This window comes from Crinia signifera, chromosome 1 (assembly GCF_055691185.1).
Source record: "Crinia signifera chromosome 1, ASM5569118v1, whole genome shotgun sequence".
NCBI lineage: Eukaryota > Metazoa > Chordata > Amphibia > Anura > Myobatrachidae > Crinia > Crinia signifera.
Genome location: NC_139217.1, coordinates 255,227,253 through 255,251,442, shown reverse-complemented (window position 1 = coordinate 255,251,442; position 24,190 = coordinate 255,227,253). Strand labels below are relative to the sequence as shown.

General features: G+C 44.2%; 1 protein-coding gene across 2 annotated transcripts in view; it reads right to left on the bottom strand.

The window, feature by feature from the left end:
- HOMER3 (homer scaffold protein 3) overlaps positions 1 to 24,190 on the bottom strand; it is a 107,237-nt gene that overhangs the window by 70,110 nt on the left and 12,937 nt on the right. Inside the window, exon 2 of one of the 2 annotated variants that reach the window (XM_083180545.1) lies at positions 761 to 941. The exons of the other annotated variant lie outside the window; for it this stretch is intronic. Coding sequence (XP_083036671.1) covers positions 761 to 780 — 20 coding nt within the window. The 5' untranslated portion in view covers positions 781 to 941. The remainder of the gene's footprint in view (positions 1 to 760; positions 942 to 24,190) is intronic. 2 annotated transcript variants of the gene reach the window in all.

Genomic DNA, 24,190 nt, shown 5'->3' with positions numbered 1-24,190 from the left:
ACTGAGTCGTTACTACAAGGGCTGTTTACCATGCAAGGATCCTAGATGTATTTGGACACATCCGTACAGTAGCATTACATTCTGGCATGTTGGGTATACTGTGTGCATTGAACTTTGGCCCTATACACATCTGTCCACTAAAGGTCCATACACACTGGGTGATTTCGCCCAGCCTGTATGGACAGCTATGATCGTTGTCATCGTTGGGGGGAGAACCGCTCATTGCATACACACTGAGCGGCTTTTCCCCTGCCCGGCGCTGTCAGCGGGTGGCTTTCCATAGCGCAGCGCTATGGAAAGCCATCTACAAAGCCGCTCATCTGCTGGTAATACCAACAGATGAGTGGCGGCTGGCAGCAATGATCCGCCCAGTGTACACACTGGGCGGCTTCCATGCTGAAAGACGCTCAGACAAGAAAGCTGAGCGGCTTTCACATGGAAGTCGCCCAGTGTGTAAGGGCCTTTAGAATGGCATTAAACCTGTGTAGAGCAAATGCTTCTACAGCAACAACATCAAACCTAACAATAGGTCACTTGCAATGAGACATATTATTTATATTATTGAAAGCATGAGTGCCCCTGTGCTTTTTATCATATACTACATATTACTTTACTGATCGTTTCAGAGTCAGCGAGACATACTATATGCCTGTATAACACTATCAAAAAAGCGCTAGAAATTCAAATCCATAAAAACAAAGATTATAAGCGACAACAGAACACAGAGGTCAATAGAGGACAAATGAAGTGAAACCCGTACCTGTTAGTAGTAGAAGACATTTGTGTAGCACAAATTGTGGAAGAACAATGACAAACAAGAAAATAAGAAAGAGGTCACGGTTTCCTTGACAGATGTGAACACAGCATATGTTACAAAAGGTTCTTCCTTAGGCTTCCCCAGGGCAACATCTGGCCTGCTCAGAACCCAAATTATTCATTTCCTGAAGAGATAGGAAACATGTGTCATTTGCCTATGCTATAAAAAGCAAGATCCCAGACTGATCATATGCAAGAAGTGCCCAGACCCATTAGTTTGCAGTCAGACATTATGGAAACACATGAACATTTAAGGAAGTACTTTAGCTGTGAAATAAATATCAATGATGTAATACCGGAATACTTCAAAGGCAACAAGAACATCAGATTTTTTAGTACAAAGCCTTAATCAGCAGATGCCAGTGCTGGATAATGGATTTAAATAAGTACTGTCTTTTTTTTAAAGAATGTAGAATCCGTAAAACTATTGCTGCCCATAGACTAGGGCAATATTGCATACCAGCCTTCCATTTCTACCACATAAATTGAAGGATTGTATGCACATGGGATGGGTCACTCAACGTGATGCACAGGCAAGCCAGTCTAATGCCGATAGATATTGTGTGCTGCACCTAATATTTATGTAATTGCATGAGCAATCGCATGTGAGCCGTCTGACTGGAGGGATCAGAGGACTGCACAGTGTTTTGAAATGTTTTTTTTTTTTTCCAATTCTGCTACCCGCTGCTGACTACCACCTCACACCAGCCCTCCTGCCACCGGCTCCGCTACAGTGCCACCAGCCCTCTTCCAGCACCCGATGTGGCATCGCAGGTGGCATGCGACATCGGGTGCTGGAAAAAAAGCACTTGTCGCATCGCATCCAATCTCACAAGTGTATGGGGTACACTAGGTGTAGGATAGAGTAGAATAAAGTTATGCTATGGAACCTAATCGTATCTATTTCACCGCATGTTCCATTCCCTCCTCTTTCAACCATCCTACTTGGGTGGATATACTATGAAATAATTGAAGTTCAAGCTTAAGGGCCCCTAATCCCTGGGTGACACTGAAGCAACATTTTTCTTAATGAGTGAATTTTTAATGTGCTGGTAAAATAAATCAGGTTTTCAACTCTTGTTATTTACTGTATGGTTATAGCTTGTCACCAATATCACCATGACAATGAGCAGGGGCGTAAAATGTTGATTAGGGCCCCCCCCACATAATAGGTCAGAGAGGGGGGCAGAGATAAGTGTAGGTCAGAGAGGGGGAGTAAGTAAGTGCTGGTCAGACGGAGGGGGGGAGGGGACAGGTAAGTACAGGATGTCACTTGTGGGAGGGGGGGGTCGGCAGGCATGTGAAGTTAAGAGAGGGGGAGGCTGACACCTGTAGGGGTGGGTCACAGAGATGTGCAGGACAGGTGGCGGGGAGTAGCTGTCAATTGCAAACATGGGGGGGGGGGGGGCAGGCACGTGGTGAGGGCAATACATGTAATGCACAAGAATGGGTGGGAAATCATCTAAAACAACAGACACAGTTACCTGTGTGCATGGATGACAGCAGCCATCCGACTCTCTTCTGTACGGCCTCATTAGATAGAAGCTCCTTACCACCCGCCCTCCCTCCGACATCCCTCCTTTTGTGAAGGTGCTGCCGGCCGCCCCCTGGTAAATATATCTTTGCGAGCACCCGGCAAATGAAGAGGGCAGTTGGAGCACCCTATAGTCTTGTGCTTAATATAGCCCCGCTACCGCACCTCTGAGTCCCATCTCTGACCCTACAGGGAGGAAGTTAAAGTGCCAGCACCGCACCACACTTTTTTGTTGGGGGATAAAACAAAATAATCACAAGGGTGGAGTGACTTTATAAGGTGCAGGGGATACCCTGTTGGGTCTTAGGTCCCCTCCAAGCGGCTGCGCCCCATAGCAATACATTTCCCGACAGCCTGCAGTACTTTGTGGCATTCCCAGAAATGGCGGAGCCTGGCCCAGGCTGGGAACAATGAATGTTGAGAAGGAGCCGCTGACAAGGATCATTCTAATATAGTCTTTTTAGTGAGTGCTGTCAGGAGCTTATTAAAGGGAGGGAGGAGAGTGGGAGAGTGTTGTGAGGTAATTAATTAAATGGGGGTTCTGCAAGGTGAAAATTGAAAGGGGTGGAAGTGCCTGTGAAATAGGGATGGCCATCATTGCCATTGCCATTATTGGCAATTGTGCAACTGGCCATCAATAGTGGCATATTATGCAATGGATGACCATAAATGTTTTTACCTATCAAGGGTCATCTATTTTCTTTGACTGATTGGCCAGCTCCATGACCCGGCACCTTGGGAGAAATAAAAACTATTTGTTTATGCTTGACATCGATGAAGGGAAACTATCTAGTTTTCCCTTATTGATGACAAAAGTATTCTACATTTATAATAAACCATCAATGATTTCAAATCATCGATGGTCGATGGCCATCCCTATCTGCTGGAACGGCCCTGCAAAATTGCATCTTTTTGGAGATAGATATTGGAGGTCCTACTGAACCTCTAGCATCTGTCAGGGGAACGCAGCACTACCCAGAAGTGACCATGTAACTCCATGGCACAAGCAAAGAAACCCCTGGCAGTGAGCATAAACACTCCTGGCAATAAGCATGTAAACACCTGGCAATGAGCATGTAACCCCCTGGCAACGAGCATGCAACTCACTGACAACGAGCATGAAACCCCTGGCAATGAACAGGAAACCCCTGACAAGTTTTGACAACAAAGCATGTATGTAAAAAAAAGTATAATTAATGTATAGGGTTGGGAGGGGCACCAGGAACTTTTTTTGGCAGGGGGGCACAAATTTCCGATTTACTGATTCCATTAGTGTGACAAATACACATTCTCAACTGCACACTCTCTCATTACTGAGGATTTTTACATAGCTAGACTCCAATATTCATCGTTAGCATTGCACAATATACCATAGCAGCAGAGTTTTCAGATTTAAATCACTGAACAGGTGGCTAAAAAGTAAACTCAGAGAAACATGATCCAATGCTCAGAATATTAGACAGCCAGTGCATGGGTATGAGTGCTCTGGTAAGGAACAGTAAGCAGTAATTGTAGCACAGCATGAATTTATACAAACATCTCCCCATCCATTATTAATGCTGCGGGATTCCCACTCTGCCTACTAAAACTGCGCTCTTCTGTCTATCTGCACTCCTGCTGTTCATAGGGAGATAAATGTGTTTCTAGTGTATAGCACTAGACACACACACACACACACACACACACTCTCTCTCTCTCTTATTTCTTCAATGTTTTAAGTCAATCCAGACCTGTTGTATAAGAAAAAAGCTCACAGCTGAGCACTGTACCATATACTGTTCTGTGAACACACTAGCTCTCTCCCTAGAGTCATCTTCAAAGCCCAGCTATGCCAGAGGGGCAGCAACAAACTCCATATAGCAACGGAAAGGTTAAATCAGGATTTTGAAATTGAATGTTCGCCCCTCCCGATGGCTCCCATCTTTCTGACTCGCATGGTTGCTCTTCTGTACTATGATTCTCTCTGATGCACGGTTACTCTTTCTTCCCTTACTAATTCTGAGTAAATCCAGTTACTGACCCCATTAAGTGATTAACCCACTCTTCACCACATGGCATCACTTCTCTCCACACTATAGGATTCTGTTCACAGAACAATTACAGTACTATCAATTCATCATTTTGGTCCTTAAGCTGGGTACACACCTACAGATTTATCTGATTTATCTGTCCAATCTGTCTGGTGGGAACAAAATCCTGGTCATGTATGGGAGCAAATAAGAATCATACATTTTCACCCAAAAACTGGAAAACAGACAATGGTCATTCAGGTAAATTGGTTAAATCCATTTGATTTAACAAATGTATCCAAACAATCATTTTTGCCCATTTCCTAGAGTATGGGAGCAAATGGTTGATTGTCATTTGCTTCCATACATTGTCAGATTTTGTTCCCACTAGATATATTAGACAGATACATCTGTAGGTGTGTATCCAGCCATAGAGACAGTTGTACTAAGTATTTATGTGGTGAGGTCTGCCAAGGTGTGTGAGAAGCTAAGCAATCTGTCCACAAGATGTTTAATAAAAGGCCTTCAAGAGTGACATCAATATTTGGTTTAACCATCCAAAGAATCTACTAATCTTCAGTTACACATAGAAAAAACATAATCACACCCCCACCATTTTCTGCCACCATTTTCTGGGACCCATGCAATGATTTGTGGACTTGTCTATAGGTAGATGCTAGCCCATTTCACCTTGGCTGGCTATTAGAGATGTTCATTTGATAGACATTTCTAGTTATTTAAACGCTGTTTGATTTCTGTAGAGTTATTGTTAGTATTGTTGAATAGTATTGTACAGTTCCGGTCCAAAACATGCCAGCAAGTACATTTCATATTTGATTATGTGACCAATTACTGTAATCTTTTCTTTCCTCCTTACAGCCTCTACCTGCCTTCCTGATCAATATCTCACATCTTTTGCTGTCTCCTATCAACCGTGATTTCCCATTTTATAAAGAATCTTTAAACTCTCAAACCAGGAATTAACCATATTTGTATATGCGTACACTGATTACTCCCACCCTAATGATTTATCTTGATCTTTCCTCTACCTCTATCTGCAGTCCACTCTCTCACAATCATTCTGCTTGTAAACTTAAACATCTGGGTTTTTGACACTATATTCTGCTGTAAGAGTTTGTCTTAAGGTTTCTCATGATTTGCTGAGTAAAAAGTAAGGGTGGGCAATAAGCGGCCCTCCAGTTGTTGATGAACTACACATCCCAGCATGCTTTGCCTAAGACTTACTATATTGCCATGCTGAAATTGATGCAAGGCATGCTGGGATTTGTAGTTCATCAGCAGCTGGAGGGCCGCTTATTGCCCACCCTTGGTTTTAAGGGTGTTATTCTCCCCTGATCCTTGGTCTAAAGGACAGAGAGTCCTGTCCTGGTTCTTATCATTAGGGTAAGTGGGGCAGATGTATTAAGCCTTAACAAGAGATAAAGTGGAAGGTGATAAAGGCCCTTATTCTGGTTGGTGCGGTCGAGCCGCATATGCGGCTGCGACCGCACCAGACGAATCCCCGCCCACCCTACGGATCGCCACGGCCGTCCGTACACGGACGGCTGGCGATCCGCATAAAAATGGTGGAGGCTACGCCTCCACCATGGTGGGAGCTGCCCCCTGCATTCGATGGTCGTCGACCATCGAAGGCAGGTCCGCACGCCGCGGCAGCTCCCGCAAGCTGAGACCACACGGACAATCGTCCGTGTGGTAGCTTGTATGGGGGCTGAAAGCTGACATCCGGCGACGTCAGCTTTCCGCCCCCATGAGTTGCGTCATGGCCTCATTACCATGCGTACGCCCCGCGTTTGCATGGGAACGCCCATGAAACGCGGGGCGTACACATAGGGAAATGAGGGCATGATGCCTCTCACGCCCCTATACGCCCCCTTTGCGGCGGACGAAATCCGTCTGCGGCGAAGGGGGCTGCACATGCGCAGATTGACCTCTGCGCATGTGCAGAGTAAAAACATCGGCGGTACGGCCGCACGCGGGCCGTACCGATCCGATTAGAATAAGGGCCAAAGAGAGATAAACGCCCAGCCAATCACCTGCTAACTGCCATGTTACAGGCTGCATTTGAAAAAAGTCAGTAAGGAGCTGATTGGCTGGATTTTTATCTCTCCTTATCACCCTTGCATTTATCTCTTGTTAAGGCTTAATACATCTGCCCCAATGAGTGTAAAGTCCACTAACTGTTCTTTAACCAGCACAAGGGTTTACCAGAGGGGAGACCTGGGGGGAAATGTAATAGGATGGGAGACAGAGTTATGGTGCCCATACACGGTGCAATCATCGCACCCGTTATGGTGCTGGATCGCAATGCATCGCATGCGTTTTGCATGCGATTTGTGTGCGATGTGATCAGAAGGCAGTACAAAAAGTATGTGCAGTACATACTTTTTGTACTGTGTGATGCAATGCCCGCGGCAGTGCGCATCGCATGGTGTCATTGCACTGTGAATGGGCACCTCTGGGCAAGAGGTCAATTTACAGATTTTTTTTAAATCAAACCTCCAATATATTGTCTGTTTGAGTTTACCCTTGATGAAGTCATTAAGACGAAATGCATAGAATTTGGAATTAATCAAACACAAACTTCATGATGGGATGAAATATAATTTTACATTGTTTTTAATAAATATCTGTTACTACTAGTAAGCCCACTCGAAGCGAAAGCTTTGAAAGCTAGTCTGCTAGAGTGCCTTCTGTGTTTGTGCATGTGTGAGAAAGAGATGTAGTTTCACTCTCTGCCCAGCAGATAGCAGTGTTTCAGAGACTCACGAACACTAGACATATATATATATATATGTGATATGCAATGAATGTGTAATAATTCTATATATTGGGAGTCAATTTCCTCTATCCTATAAGAACGTGGGTTAACTATGGAGGGGGGAACCCTTTATTGGGGAGGCCCACTCCCCCAGGATCCCTGTCTGGGCAGAACAGTCAGGGGGATTAATGCTTTGGCTGGGGGAATTAGTATAAATTGTTTCCCGTGGCTGTGGCATTACCCTACTGGCTGTTTGGGCTCGGTGCTGGTTGTGAAAATACAGGGGGACCCTTACTCATTTTGTCCCCCACATTTTGGGAACCAGGAGTGACCCTTGAGCCTGGTGCTGGTTTTAGAAATTATGTTTTTTGGCCCCTGAATTTCTAAAACCAGGACCGTCTTTTTGAGACAGGGGCTGGTTATAATTGTGGGAAGGGGTTTTCTTTTTTCAAATGTATTATTTTTTCTATTTTTACACACTGAAGCTGTCAAATTAGACTGATCCATGCAGGTGTCAGCGAAATATGCTTGGATAATAAGTATTTTCCAGGCATATTTTGGGTCCTACACCGGCCTGCCATGCCAGATGCTGGTATCTGGCAGCTGGAGCACTAGACATTCCATTGCCGGGAATGGGGTGCATGAGTGTCTCCGATGAACATGTGCCACATTTGGTGGTGCGGGGTGGTGGCTGGCACGCTGGGAGAAAGCTCGATGAACCTGTTTTTGGAATTTAATGTTTTCGGAAAATTGAATACAAATACTCCTGGAATACGAATACAAATGTCCATATACCGGCCATTGTAAATTCCAAAATACTAATTTTGCGGCCGTATATAGGTATGAAAGGCTATGAATAGCCATATTCCTATCCATTCATATTTTAGTAATTTTCCCCCAACACCTGTTTGTACACACAAACCATTATACACACATTCGTTGAAAATGAACTCACATGCATGTCTTTCACTACTCAGATTGGGTAAAGTATGCTAGAAATATTTTTCATATTTATATTTGTCATAGGGCATATAGGGCCTGATTTAGAGATGATCACTAATCGCTACGCTCAGCACACTATTTTATTCTCCCTCTATGGGTGTCGTGGACATGTAGAATATGAAGGGCCAATTTAATTGCAGGTAGGCTAAAAGTATAGCCTAACAATGCAGCCCATGGAGTAAAGCTGGGTACACACGGATAGATTTTAAACCCAATGTGGGTGTTCCCGATCGATGGGAACGACCAATCATTCAAATCGTTGTTAAAGATGCACGTACCCGCGAATCGATAACGATGGTCTATGATCTTTCCTGCCTCGAGAGATCATAGACAAATCTTTTGTCAAGTGTATCAAATCGTTGGTCCGGCAATTGTGTATTGATTTGTGAGTCAATGGTACTTATGGTGATTCACAATTCCTTCGCAATTTCGCAAAGGGCGTTTACTCTTTCTTTCTAGATGGTGGCTTACACCCCGCAGTCCACTGCAAATTCTCACATTAGCAGTCAGGTCTGAATTGGGCCCATAAATCTGTATGAGATTCAAAAGTTTTTCATTCTTGTCCTAATAACCCAATCTCAGCATTCTTTTATTAGAAATAGAAATAGAGAAGATGAAAAAAAAAATCTATATATAATAGAGAGAAAATGAAAGTGACGAGGGAACTAGACATCAGCTGGACCAAAATATAAGAGAAAAGAAAAAGAAAAAAAAGGGGACCCCCCCCCCCCCTTCTATAGCTAGGAATACAATCTATCCCAATATCCTGAGCTTTATCATACGGTATCAGGTCGATATTGAAAAAATGCTGGCACATGCAGAAGGTTGTCATGGCATTGGACTTTTTACTGCTTTACCATGGGTATGGATCATATGGTCGACCTTAAGATGGTTGACAGTCATTAGGTCGACACCACTAGGTTGACATACTGCAAGGTCAACATGGGTCTAGGTCAACAGGTCATTAGGTCGATACAAGCATTAGGAAAAATGTAGTTACAAAATACCCGATGGGAATGTGAAGGCTGCGCTAATTAATGAAAAACCAAATTCCAATACACCATGGAGGGGAACACATGTGTAGCAAAAGGATGGAGAATTGATCAAATACAATTTATTTTAGTTACATTAAAAATATATATATAAAGTACTATTGAATAAGGTGGCCACCTATAAGAACAAAGTATATAATATTAACACATATTATAATATTAATTGACGTGTACACTTGCAGTGGAGATGGTGCTCAATGCGTTTCGACGCTAACTCACATTTTCATCAGCAGCTGATGAAGATGTGAGTTAGCGTCGAAACGCGTTGAGCACCATCTCCACTGCACCCCAACTTGCTTCTTTGCACAATACCAGATTGCACTATATCCTGCACTTTATTCCGGACCAGTTCTCCATATACATCCAGGATTCTCCTCATTCAGCAGCTTCCAGCAGGGTCATGCAAGGTATGCTTATTCCAAAAGGACTGCTCATAACAAATCTGCTCTGAATACCTGGACTTACTGGGCATTTATCCAGATCTTGAACAAAATCCATGCACCTACACTAACAAGGAGACCTCCAACACCATTTAGTCTCCATCTGGTAACTATTACGTGCTGGTGCATTCATTATTTTGTGGAGCCCGTTCATAGTAGAGAAACTCTGTCTAAATCTATATGAATATTCATTGTTTTTAATATCATTTTATTGTTTATTATGAGAATTCTCATTAAATTGTGTATTTTTTTGATGGATTAATAAATGTTATAAAAATGTCTTTACTTGTGGTAGTGTATACTCTTCAGTTATTAACCTAGTGCTGTACATCTACATTTTTCCTGTTTCATACATTTGGGAGATTTACACACTCCCTGTACAGCAGCTTTGGCCGTGCCTGTGGTTCTCTTTCTCTCTGATACAAGCATTAGGTCAACATGGTCTAGGTCAACGGTCAAAAGGTCGACATGGGGGTTTTCACTGTATTTTTTACCCGAATGTCAACCCAGTTGACATGGACACAGGATTAAGTGCACCGCTGCGCTCGCCATGCTTTGGGCACGGTGCCTTGCTGCACTCGGCACACTATTTGATGCTCACACCATGCCCTAGAGGATGGTACGGCATGAAATACCACCTGTTGGCACACGTCGGCTCAAACAAAAACTGTGAAAAATCCCGTCTACCTTTTGACTGTCGACTTAATACTCGTGTCGACCAAATGACATGTAGACCTTGTCACATGTCGACCTAGACCCATGTCGACCTTGCAGTATGTCAACCTAGTGGTGTCGACCTATGACTGTCGACGATCTTTTGGTCGACCAACACATGAACTCCGACTGGGAAATGCAAAGTATACCGAAGGGCAACGAGGCACCCGAGACGAAGCATGGCAAGTGAAGCAAGCCATGCAAGAGTACTCAGTACATTATTTGGTGGTCCACACTGACACCCAAAAAAGTTCACATTTTCCATTCTGACCTTTGTCAATGTCGACCTTTTGGTGTCGACCTATTGACTGTTGACTGACCCATTGTCTGTGAGCTCGGTATAATGGCCTATTCAGAGATAAGCATATGCAAAGATCAAGCGATTTTAGATGGATCTCTAACACCTAGGATAGGGCTGGTACAAACCCGACCCACTGACAAAGGTGACGGTCTGTTTAAATGGAGACTGTTGGAAGAATGAGTTCTACTGAATCTTTCCCTAAACCCTGGAATAACTGATTACCATGTATGTACTTTTCTTATAAAGTAAATTCAAAAAAATAAAAAAAATCCTAATAATGTTCCTCTGAATTACTATGCAGTTTATCATTTATGGCACTACAAATTCTCATGAGATTTTGCAGTGGTGCTTTTTAATGAAGAAAGGAATATTAACCATTCAAAAAAAAAAATCTTTAATAAGAAGGGTTAGGAAAAATGAAACGCATAGCTAAAAAACTGTATGCAATTGACCCTATCCCTCATTAAGCATTCATCAGTTCCATACAATACCAGAAGAAATTGGCCTTTGGAGACTTGATACAGTAGCCAATAGATTGTAAACACTGTATGTAGAACATAACAAAACCCTGAGAGTAGATTATGGGCCAGATGCACTAAGGGGGTTATTCAAGTTCACTCGCAAAGGCACAATCACTCTCTAATGGACAAAACCATATGCACTGCAGGTGGGGCTGATGTAACATGCGCAGAGAGAATTACATTTGGGTGGGGTTTGTACTTCAAACTGATATCTATGTTGCAGTGTAAAAACAAAGCAGCCAGTATTTACCCTGCACAGAAACAATAAAATACCCAAATCTAAAGCCCCGTACACATGGGGGAGATATATTGCTCAGCAGAGATGGTCGCTGATGAAAAAGAAACTGCCCGGGGGAGCCCGGCAGTGGAAATCAGCCGGTCGCAGGAACATGTTCCTATGTTCATGCGGAGTTCACCACCATTGGGGACTGGGACATATTCAGACCTGTGTAAGCAGGTCTGAATCGGCACCATAGTTACATCACCAGCTTGAGGGGAACTGCGGAAAATGTGAACTGTCCTTTCTGTGTGGCAGAATGTAAACTGGGGGCAATGCAGTGTGTTTAAAACGTTTGTGCTGCTCTGAACGGCAGCGCTGCCTCCTCCATACTTTGGATGGGACCCAGGTCGCTTGACCCGGGTATCCCGTTCACACCACAGCATACCGGCCAGTACCTTAGTAAGATCCTGGGAGCAAACCTGGTAGATTTCAGGGTTAAAAGGCTGGAGCATGTCTCCCGGGAATTTGGCCCGCGACCCTTCTACACCAGCAATACATCCGGATTGTTCTCGGGGCCAGACTGGGAAAAAAGGCTGGTGTGAATGGGATATTATAAAATAGGATCGATTGAAACTGCATCCTCAGTTGGAAAATCTGTGCCACTAAATAGAATGCTCATTAACTTGTAAACAGAGAATATGTTTGCTTTATTCTAAAGGAAAAGTTCTAAATACAAGCTGTATTTTAATTATGACAAATATATTAGGACACAAGAACAGGTGCTTTAAAATGCACTTGAATTGATGGAGACGTTAATGAATTGTGAATGCATTTATGGTATCCCTGAAGCGCCATACACACTAGGCGATCCGGATGTTGCCAATATAGTTAACTATATCTGCCGCGTCTAAGCGCAGCTGATATTATGCATACACACTGAATGATTTCGGACCTGCTAAACGTGCAAGTCGTTAGCTATATAGCCAAGTTGACCTGCATGTTCAGCAGACATCAATCACTGGTAACGACGCATTGGTGCACACATCGTTAACAATAATGAGTGTACACACAATATAGTGAACAATATAACGCAGAAAGCCCTTTTTGAGCTATATATTTCACTATATCCTGTAGTATGTATGGGGCTTATGACTTATGAGGTACCCTATAAAATAAAAAAAGGTCTTCCTAACAGGTTAGGTATCTTTCGAGTGTTACTTAAATCATAAGAAACTTTAAGGACAACATGCAGCAACTGATATGCAAATAATTAGCTATTCTCTTAACCCTCTTATGCATAATTCAATCTCAAAAACTGTTAAACTTGTAAGCAGAGGCGTAACTCTGGGAGGCAATGGAGTCATCTGCAGCCGGGCTCCTGCTCTCAAGGGGGCACCTCTCCACCCCTGTGAATTTGAAACAGTTAATAGAAAGCTGTCAATATCGCGCTTTAGGCCACTGGAGGGCGGCAGTTCAGAGAAGCCAGGTGTCCCCCCCAATGGAGGTGAGCGAAGGTGAGCAGAGGTGAACTCCCCCCCCCCCCCCCCCCCAACACCTATATGCAGCAGAGGGGTCCATGCTATCTGAGGGGTCCCTGCGGCGCTATCCGGCATGCGGGTTATATGCAGCAGGAGGGTCCGCGTGGTCTGAGGGGTACCTGCGGTACCTCCACCGCAACTTACAGAGCCCCGTCGGGTGCCGCCGTCCACCAAGGAGAGAGGGAGCCACCGGCTGTACCGCCCAGCTGGAGTGAAGTGCTGCCCGCTGCCGTCCATCATCATCTGCCGGGTGGCGGATCAGCGTGCGGCCAATCAGCATGCGGCCAGTGTTTTCAAAATCAAAAGCGATTCCCGCGCCACTGCCCAGGGGATGATGATGGACGGCAGCACTTCACTCCGGCTGGGTGGTACAGCGGGCGGCTCCCTCTCTCCTGGCCGGACGGCGGCACCCGACGGGGATCATCTGTAAGTTACTGTGGGCGCCGCAGGTACCCCTCAGATGGCGTGGACACCCCCCCCATATAGCCGGTGGGCACCGGGGCGCCCCCATCACACCTCGCCTGGGGCGCTCCGGTGCCTCGCACCGGCCCTGTATATATATGTATGTATGTATGTATGTATGTATGTATGTATGTATGTATGTATGTATGTATATATATATATATATATATATATATATATATATATATATATATATATGGTACTTATGTAGTAACTGGGCTGCCGATTTTTTGATTGTATGCCTTAAGTTAAGGCATACAATCAGATGCGATGCGATGCGATATCGCATCGCATCGCATCGCATCGCATCCGATATCGGATGCGATGACCCGATTTTTCCATAGGAATCAATGTTAAAATGATTCCTATGGAAAAATGGGTCCTTTTCATACCCCTACTATCCAAGTGGGCATGGAGTTGGATATAAACCTGTGGCGAGCGTAGCGAGCCACCGAGCCCGAAGCGTGGCGAGCGAAGCGAGCCCCGCGAGGGGACGGTATTCGTCCCCTCGCGGGGCTCGCTTCGCTCGCCACGCTTCGGGCTCGGTGGCTCGCTACGCTCGCCACAGGTTTATATCCAACTCCATGCCCACTTGGATAGTAGGGGTATGAAAAGGACCCATTTTTCCCATTGAATTCCATGTTAAAATGGACTCAGTCCATTTTAACATTGATTCCTATGGAAAAATCGGGTCATCGCATCGCATCGCATCGCATCGAATCGCATGGTCGCATGCGATGCGATGCGATCTCCCGATCCGACCCGATTTAGAAATCGGCAGCCCAGTTACTACATAAGTACCATATATATATATATATATATATATATATAAGCAAAGTACCCCTACCGCGCTTATACAGATATATGGCAGCACCTCTGCGGGGCCCTCTGTTAGACAGGACCCAGAATAGAGATAGAAGAAGAGATGGGTTCTCAGAGTGCGCCCTTTTCACAGTGCAAATGACAAGAACATTTTGTCCGATACACAACAATAAAGTATAACTTCCACCTGCGCGTACCTTATATTATAATAGATCCTTTAAATCAATGTGGTTCCATTCAATATAGCTTAGTATATCATAGATCCATATGCAAAAAAAAATGCAGTAATAGTGTAACACGGTTTTAATTGGTTCAAACAACACACAATGGAAAAATTCCTATTACATAAAAAATCTGTTAGACAGATAAGAAGATTTTGGCACACAGGCACAAAAGTCCCCCCTTTGAGGTAACAGCTGAAATGGTTTTTACCAGATGTGATGGAACTGTCTGGTTAAGGAACAGTTCAAACGCGTGTTAGTGAAGTCAGGGCAGCAGCCCGGGCAGCATATACTCTGGTCCACAAGTCCATGGGTAAGCACCAAAACAGCAGCCAGTAGCACCTCTCTGGGGAACGCCGACGCGTTTCGACCGCTATACGGTCTTTATCAAGGCTCCTTTTGCGGATGTGAACTCCTGGATTCCAAACACTGTATATGTGTTTGAAGTCCAGGAGTTCACATCCGGTTCTACCACCACTCTACAAAACTATATCTGGTATCAAGTTTATTGCATTTCTCCTGGGGCTACTAAACTACCCTCAGAATTTACTGGCAATTTGATTAAGATGAGAAGTGGACACCTTTTCCACATCTGAATTTTCCTAATAACACTCAGTGATCTTCTCGTTGAAACAGTTACCGGTATATAATACTACATGAGAATGCCTGCTGTATATGAGTTGTATTAAAAAGACTCTTTCCGGTGTGAAACTTCTCTGTACTGTTCTGCTGTCAAATGCCCCTGATGAAGTCAAGCTGTTGACGAAACGCGTTGGACTTATACCACCACTTGGAAGACGCTTTTAATAAAATTTTATTGTTGTAAATTACAGTTATACTTTATTGTTGTGTATTGGACAAAATGTTCTTGTCATTTGCACTGTGAAAAGGGCGCACTCTGAGAACCCATCTCTTCTTATATTTATATATATATATATATATATATATATATATATATATATATATATATATATATATATATATATATATATATATATATATATGGGATGAACTTAAGCCACTGCTTGTAAGTAATACGTAATCCTGACTTTACAACTCATTAGAAGATTTTTAGTAAAACTCAATTTAATAAAGTCACATTGGTGGTGGGCATTTTTGTCTAATGCTTATATACTGAATGTATGGTATGCAGTCATATTACTGACAGTCAAAATACAGACAATCAAAATACCGAACACCATTGGCTAACAGTCGAAATACTGACATGTTCAAAATGCCAACATTCATTATCCCATCCTAATGAAAATGGCGACATTTAAAAATGTAGAAATGTCAAAAAGTCGACATGAGTTTTATTTATTATGTTTTTCTTTCAAACCGACCTGTTCTTGCTTCAAAATCCAGAAGTGTGCCCGCACCACGGTGAGCCCGATATAGACACAACAAAACTAAAACATTTTCACTGTGTCGGCATTTTGACCAATGGTGGTCAGTATTCTGCATGTCGTTATTTTGACTGTTGGGAAATCATACGGAACCCGTATGTATCATACTTACCTACTACAGGTACAGCATTAATTGTCCAGAATCTCTTTAATACGCATATATCAGCATCCTCAAACAACAAATTGCATCACCAATGTCACAACTACTTTTCCTGATGGAGAAAAAAAATCTGGGAGTGTGATCTATATCTGGAAGGCTCATGGATATTCCATAGTGTAGGCATTGTATGACATGTATGCAGTGTTGCTAGAAAGTCATGGATTTTCAGAATTTCTGCATATTTGAGACCTTTAAATGTGTTCAGATCTTCATCTAGGTCATAGAAATAGTACCCAATCTATCAATTTATACACAGAAGGATAGTCTTTTTAATTAATTCATTGCTCAAAATGACACATCATTAGACTGCTTTGTTGTAAAAGGTGTATGAGCCTCTAGGATTCAGTAGCTAGCAAGAAACCCTTGTGCGGCAATACCTTCAATCAAACATTTATACAGGTTGAGTATCCCTTATTCAAAATGCTCGGGACCAGAAGAATTTTGGATAATGGATTAGTAATGCCCATTCCACATACTACCACACACCGTAATGCCCATTAAACATAATGCCACCCACCGTAATGCCCATTACACATAACGCCACCCACCATAATGCCCATTCCACATACTATCACACACCGTAATGGCCATTACACATAACGCCACCCACCATAATGCCCATTCCACATACTATCACACACCGTAATGGCCATTAAACATAATGCCACCCACAGTAATGCCCATTACACATAATGCCGCCCACCATAATGCCCATTACACATAATGCCACCCTCCGTAATGCCCATTACACATAATGCCACCCATCATAATGCCCATTACACATAACGCCACCCACCATAATGCCCATTACACATCATGCCACCCGCCGTAATGCCCATTACACATCATGCCACCCGCCGTAATGTCCAGTACTAATTATACCACACAACATAATGCCTACTACACACCATAATACCTATTACATATTATGCCACATAAATCTTGCTTACCTACTACATGCTATGGGTTTCTTGCTTGATAGCAGGGGTTTCAATGTTTCATGCACGATGCCAGGGGTTCCATGCTCCATGCCAGTGGTTGCATGCTCTAGGCTGAGTAGGAGGGCAGCAGGGGCGGGGGGGGGGGGGGGGGGTAGGGGAGGGTCATGCTCTATGCCAGGGGTTGCATGCTCTAGGCCAGGGCAGCGGGGGGCAACATTGGCCGGGGGGGGGGGCAGCAGGGGCAAAAGGGGCCAGAGGGGCAGCAGGGACCAGCAGGGGGGCAACTTAGGGGAGCACAGCCACTGCCTGTCTGACACAGCTGCAGTAACAGGGGATTAGGGGGGGGGGGGGGTCACACTCAGAGCTGACTGAAGCCTGGAGCACAGGCACAGTGCAGCGCGCACACAGTCAGAGGCAAGCGCCGACCAGCCAATCAGGAAGCAAGTTAAATTCCCAGCTGAGCCGGCTGCCCGCCAACCCCACTTGCCCATTTACACTGTTTCAAACACAATAAACTCAATAACTGACTGTTCTATAGCTGTCTAATATATGGACACTCATTTATGGGATGCCTTTATAAAATCCACAGTCTCTGACCTGACCATACAGTGTGCACTGGTTTATGATCGATAAGCAGGATTTAAAGGGGCAATCCTCTTTTCTCTGTTTGATAGGATTATCTTTTAGCCAGAAAAAAACAATAATGCCAGCACTGACATCTTGTTAATGTAACACTACTTGCTGCTATCACACTGCTTACATTTAAATATTTTACCTTGTTTTCTAACAGCAGGAGAATGTATTAGCAAGTCTACTTGGGAAAGCATGTAAGTAAAATTTCCTCTAGTATCAGCAATGTAAAATAAACAACGTATAGAGAAAAGACACTTTGCATATTGTGTTCCAGCTGTTTGTCTGTAAGGGTCATGCATGCATTTCCACCAAGACTACTGTAAGGACCTAAGTTTCATATCCCTGAATGGCTCCCATATTGGCACACTGAAGTGAAAGTGGAACATTCTTTCCCTGTCACATGAAAGAGATTAAACGCAGAAAATGACGCATGCACTATCTTTGGAGCTTAATCACCGTTCCCCTTGGGCGCTATGAAGTTAGCACTTTTGCAGCTGGAGCACCCATGTGACACACCGACATTATTTGTTTAATTATGTCTAGTGCAGAACAATGCATATGCTAGAGTTAGTTCTATGTTTTTCTCTATACAAACACATGGTGATTGTGATTGTTTCCAGTTAAGCCCCTTTCCGCAAATCCCGGGTCAGTCCAACCCAGGTAATTGTAGCCGGGATGCCCTCGGGTCCAGGGCAGTGTAAATGCGACCCGGGTCCCGTTCACTGCAATACAAAGGACCTTATTCAGGTCCGTTTGCAACTGGCACTGGCGGGGGCAGGCAGCTGACATCACCGGATGTCAGCTGCCCTCCCATTTCATCCCGAATGTGCACACATATGTAAGAGTGCCTCAGACCACTCTTACATATGCGTGCTCCTCCCATATCATTCCATGGTCGGCGACCATTGAATAATATGGGCAGTCTACTACACGCTGTGAATGGATGTTTATGCAAAACATCCATTCGCAGCCAGCGCAAAGGAACCTGCCTTGCGAATAGTGGGCAGGAAGCCACCATTCACAAGGTGGGGTTAGGTGGACTCGCAAAGGATGGGTATACGCTTCTGAGCGAATCAACCAAAATAACCCTTTAAAATCCAATGCTCTCATCTCCCAGTGCTGCTCCGACCCTACCTCCCAATGACGTCACCCGCCCGGCTTTATGCCAGGCTGGGACACTAGTGGGAAAGTGTTCCCAAGCTGGGTCGCACCTGGGTACAAAATCCTGGTTGCGATCCTGCTTGTATCATACTTGCCTACTTTTAAAGTCTCTTCTCTGGGAGAACCCCGGAGACGAGACTTTCAGCAGCACTTCTGGGGGGTGGGGCCTGATGTAGACGTCATCAAGCCCTGCCCCAGTAATGCAAATCCCGCAATTCACGAGTCTTCAAGGAGGGGGGTGGGGCTAAAAAAGTGCAATTTGTATATTTAGCCCCGCCCCCACCCCCGGAAAAGCTGCAAAAAGTATTAATTTAACGCAGCCGCCAGGGAGATGCAGATGGGGCGGCATCCAGGGGGTTGCTCACCTTTCCAGAGGGGCTAGGGGAAGGGACCAGATTTCTGGGAGCCTCCTGGCTTTTTCGGGAGGATAGGCAACCCTGGCTTATATCGTGGAACAGCTGTGGATACGCAAGCTGCCCCTCTCCCTGTTATATGATGAGAATAATCACACATGATAGAAATTCGGTGTCTGGTCCCTGGGTTGACAACGTCTAGGTCAACAATGACTAGGTAGGTGAGTAGGTCAACATCTAAGAATGGTCGATTTAGACTAAGGTTGACAATGATGTTGACACAAGTTTTCATGTTGTTTTTTTATCTGACTTGGTTCATACTTTACCATCCAAATGGGCGAGTGAATGAGATTATAATAGTGAGCGAGCCGAGTGCATCGAGACACTGTGCCTGAAGCATGGCGAGTGCAGGGAGTCATGCGAGGGGATGTTGTACACTTATACGGTGCCCGTGTTGACACAAAAAGTGACCCACTGGTGTCGACATTTTCAGCATCAAGAATGTTCATGTTGACCTTCACCTTGCATCAACTTTTTTTGTTACTGACCTAGAGTATGTTGCCCATTCTTAGGTGTCGACATAGTTACTGTCGACAATTAGACCTAAACAAGGACCTCTCTTGTCTGAACATGCAGGACGAAGGAGGGATTTGTTAATGACGCGTGGGAGCGCGCATCGGTAATAATATTCAGTGTACACACTAAACAATATCGCTCAAAAAGCTCTTTCTGCGTGATATTGTTCACAATATTGCCTAGTGTGTGCGGTGCTTTAGAACTTAATAAATTGTGTAAACTCCTACAAGATAACAATTAGAAGAAGATTAATGTAGAACTATAGACACACACAATTGAATTTGTGGTCAACAAAGATATCAATTATACAACTCTTATACCCCATTCTCACTGCCGCAAAAACCCAGGATTTTGCCATGTCTTGTCTCAGTGTAAATGGGTGTGAGTGAAATTCCCCAGTGTAATGCCCTGGGAATTGCACACAGGTTTTTGCAGGGTTATTCCTGGGAATTACACAGGTGTCTGCCAGGATGAACAGGAACAACCTGGGTTTTTCACACAGAACGTGAAAAAGCAAGCTGATTGGGGAATGAGTTCAGGTGACATGTGACCTCTATTTAATGCTGCAGAGAGGAGAAACTACATGATGTTCTGGAGGGATAAGGAGGTGCTGAAGCTGCTGGCTGTCAGAGGGGAGGAGGAAATAAAAAAGCAAGTGACTGGCACTGTTAAGGATTTGACAGTGTACTACAACATATCAAAAATACTGTCTGCCCGTATCATCCATAAAACCTTAGCCAGCCAATCAAAGCTGCTCTTTCAATAGCCAATAAAAGCTGCTCTTAGATCCCCCACACTTGTTGGCAGGGCAGACTGGGAAACCAGTGTGAACGGTATTTCCCGGGTCCAAGGTGCAGTTTGAAGGGGGTCTGTGAGCTGAGATGATCTGTGCACCAGCAAAAACCCGGGATTTTGCCAGGGTGGCAATGAGAACATGGTATAAAAGTAGCTACAGTATAGCATTACTTTCCTATGGTGGCTACACCCTCTTGCTGGAGGGGTTCTAGATGATAGGTAGCTGTATTTTGGTTGGCACCATATGGTCAACATGCATTAGGCTGGCAGGTACAAAAGACGGTGCTCAAAATGTCGACCTGAAAATTTTTGACAGTGATTAAGGTGGACAGGTTGAAAAGTGCAACACGTTCAAATAGTTGAAAAGGCAATGGTTGACATACATATGGTCAACTCCTGTTTTCTTTGTAATACCGTCATACTTTTCTGAGTATGACGGCCAATAAATCGTGTGAAAAGTGTCAAATCATCTGTCATTTACTTAAGATTCTGATCTGATGCATGGTCTTGTGTCAGTGCTGCAGCAAGGATTTATCAGACCCGGGGCGTTGAATGGGATTGCATGCAATATTCCTGCATACAATATATTGAAAGCGATCCAGCCCCTGGGTGAGTAGAAGGGGTATTGCATGTTAGGGTAGCATGCGATACCTCCTATAAGTGTACGGCCACCTTTACATGTGGTTTGTTGAGCATTTCCGTGTTGACCATTTGTACCTGTCAAACTTTTCTACATGCCGACATTTTGTCTTCCTTTTCATGACCTTTTGACCCAGTATGGGTCTATACAAGCTATTGTAGGTCGATCTATTTCTGGTTGGACCATGTATCCACACCATTGTTGGAGCCCTGAGAGCTACTTCATGGAAAACTGTAGCAGGCCTCTAGTAGAAATGATTTAACGTAGTGTGACATTCAAGGACCATATGAAGGAGAGGTGAACTAGCTCTATACAAATGAAAACAGTGTGCTGAAGATGGGCAAATGGCCTTTGTCATTTTAACCCTTTGTTACCCACAGTAAAGCTCCTGGATAAACACCCACAGCTATTCAATTACAGTTATTCAATTATTAATCAACTATCCTGTATGGTAAACATGTGAAATCGCGCAATGCACTCCTGGGACCGCTGGAGATGCCGGGGATGAAGCTGAAGGCCTGCCATGGACGCCGAGGGACCATCGGGGCACCACTAGAGGACAGGTAAGCATATTTTTTTAAAAATATTCCAAAATCCGGAAAAATCCCTTATCCGAATGCTCGTGGTCCCGAGCATTTCGGATAAGGGATACTCAACGTGTAGTATGAATTGTATGTAAATAGTACAGAGTTAGCAAACATTGCATAGCAATCGAATCTTAAGTCAAATAGAAAAGGAATCTAACCGTGTGTATACACCATGAGATTAGCAGGAAAAATCTGCATTAAGTGCACCCTCTGGATCTTATGGAGTGTACACACGGGTACAATCAGCATGAGATTTTGAATATATAGTCAAAATCGCATCGTATTCACATGCAGATCGCACAGGTTTTTTACCTTGCAATCCCGATGCGCACCCCCGTGACAGCACAAATCGAAACCCAGATATACAGGGCTGCAATGACTATATAGTGCAGATCTGCACTCTATCGTCCAAATCTAGTAGTAGTACGTTTATTTATAAGGCTCCACAAAGTGTCTGCAGCGCCGTACATAGCAAACAAGAAAACAAATTACAAGGTAACGTACAGGGTGTGTTGAAAGATACAGTATAAATAGGGGTATAGCTGGTAGAACTAAAATCAGCATCAGTTCAGAAGTAGGTGTCGAAATTGTCAAGGAGACTGAAGATGAAGTAGAGGAAGGGAAGAACAGGGCAGGAGCACTGGTGAGGTAAAGAGCTAGGGCAGTGTTTTTCAACCACTGTGCCATGGCACACTAGTGTGCCTTGAGCTGTTCTCAAGTGTGCCCCCAGATCTAGAGATGCCCAAACCAGTTTACAGCCACCACCAGTTCAACTGTTACTGTTTACTGGTCTCTTCTTTTCATGTAAAGGGCCAAAGTATTTTATTTTTGTTACCTGTGGGGACCAGAGTGATTGATTTTCATATGGGGGGCCAATAGGTTTGTTTTTTCCTATGGAAGCCAATATGTTTTGCCCTGTGGGAATCTCATGGTGTGCCTTAGAAATTGTAAAATCTTATTTAGTGTGCCGCAAGGTAAAAAGGTTGAAAATCGCTGAGGTAGGGTGAGTGCGTGAGGAAGGAGCAGTGGTGCGAGTAGAAAAAACGACTTAGTGGTACTGTGCTGCGCGCCTCCGGCGCGCAGCGAAAAATGGGCGTGGTCAGGGGAGTGGCCATGGGCGTGGTCATATGACACAAGGGGGGGTGGTTACATGCCACCGCCCCCCCCCCCACAGAGTCTGTACGCCCGCTGACATACTATATAACACCACAATGCCCATGACATACTATATAACACTCCGCGATGCCCATGACATACTATATAACACTCTGCTATGTCCATGACATACTGTATAACACACCATAATGTCCATTACATACTATATAACACCGCAATGCCCATGACATACTATATAACACCGCAATGCCCATGACATACTATATAACACTGCAATGCCCATGTCATACTATATAACACCGCAATACCCATGACATACTATATAACACAGCAATGCCCATGACATACTATATAACACTGCAATGCCCATGTCATACTATATAACACCGCAATACCCATGACATACTATATAACACTGTAATGCCCATTACATACTATATAACACACTATAATGCCCGTTACATACTATATAACACACTATAATGCCCATTACATACTATATAACACTGTAATGCCCATTACATACTATATAACACCGTAATGCCCATTACATACTATATAACACTCCGCGATGTCCATGTCATACTATATAACACACTGTAATGCCCATCACATACTATATAACACACCGTAATGCCCATTACATACTATATAACACAGCGTAATACCAATTACATACTATATAACACACCATAATGCACATTACATACTATATAACACACTGTAATACCCATGTCATACTATATAACACTACGCAATGCCCATGTCATACTATATAACACAGTGTAATGCCCATCACATGCTATATAACACTACGCAATGCCCATGTCATACTATATAACACTACGCAATGCCCAACACATACTGTATAACACACCATACACATTTGACACATAAGTGCCACTTACCTACATGCTCAATGCCAGGGGCTTCATGCCGATGCCAAGGTGGACTGAATTTGCTCGTTGCTCAGGGGGATAGATCTGTGCCACTGTGCTCATTGCCCAGGGGGATATATCTGTGCCACTTTTCTCGTTGCCCAGGGGGATAGATCTGTGCCACTTTGCTCGTTGCCCAGGGGGATATATCTGTGCCACTTTGCTCGTTGCCAAGGGGGATATATCTGTGCCACTTTGCTCGTTGCCCAGGGGGATAGATCTGTGCCACTTTGCTCGTTGCCCAGGTGATAGATCTGTGCCACTTTGCTCGTTGCCCAGGGGATAGATCTGTGCCACTTTGCTCGTTGCCCAGGGGGATAGATCTGTGCCACTTTGCTCGTTGCCCAGGGGGATAGATCTGTGCCACTTTGCTCGTTGCCCAGGGGGATATATCTGTGCCACTTTGCTCGTTGCCCAGGGGGATATATCTGTGCCACTTTGCTCGTTGCCCAG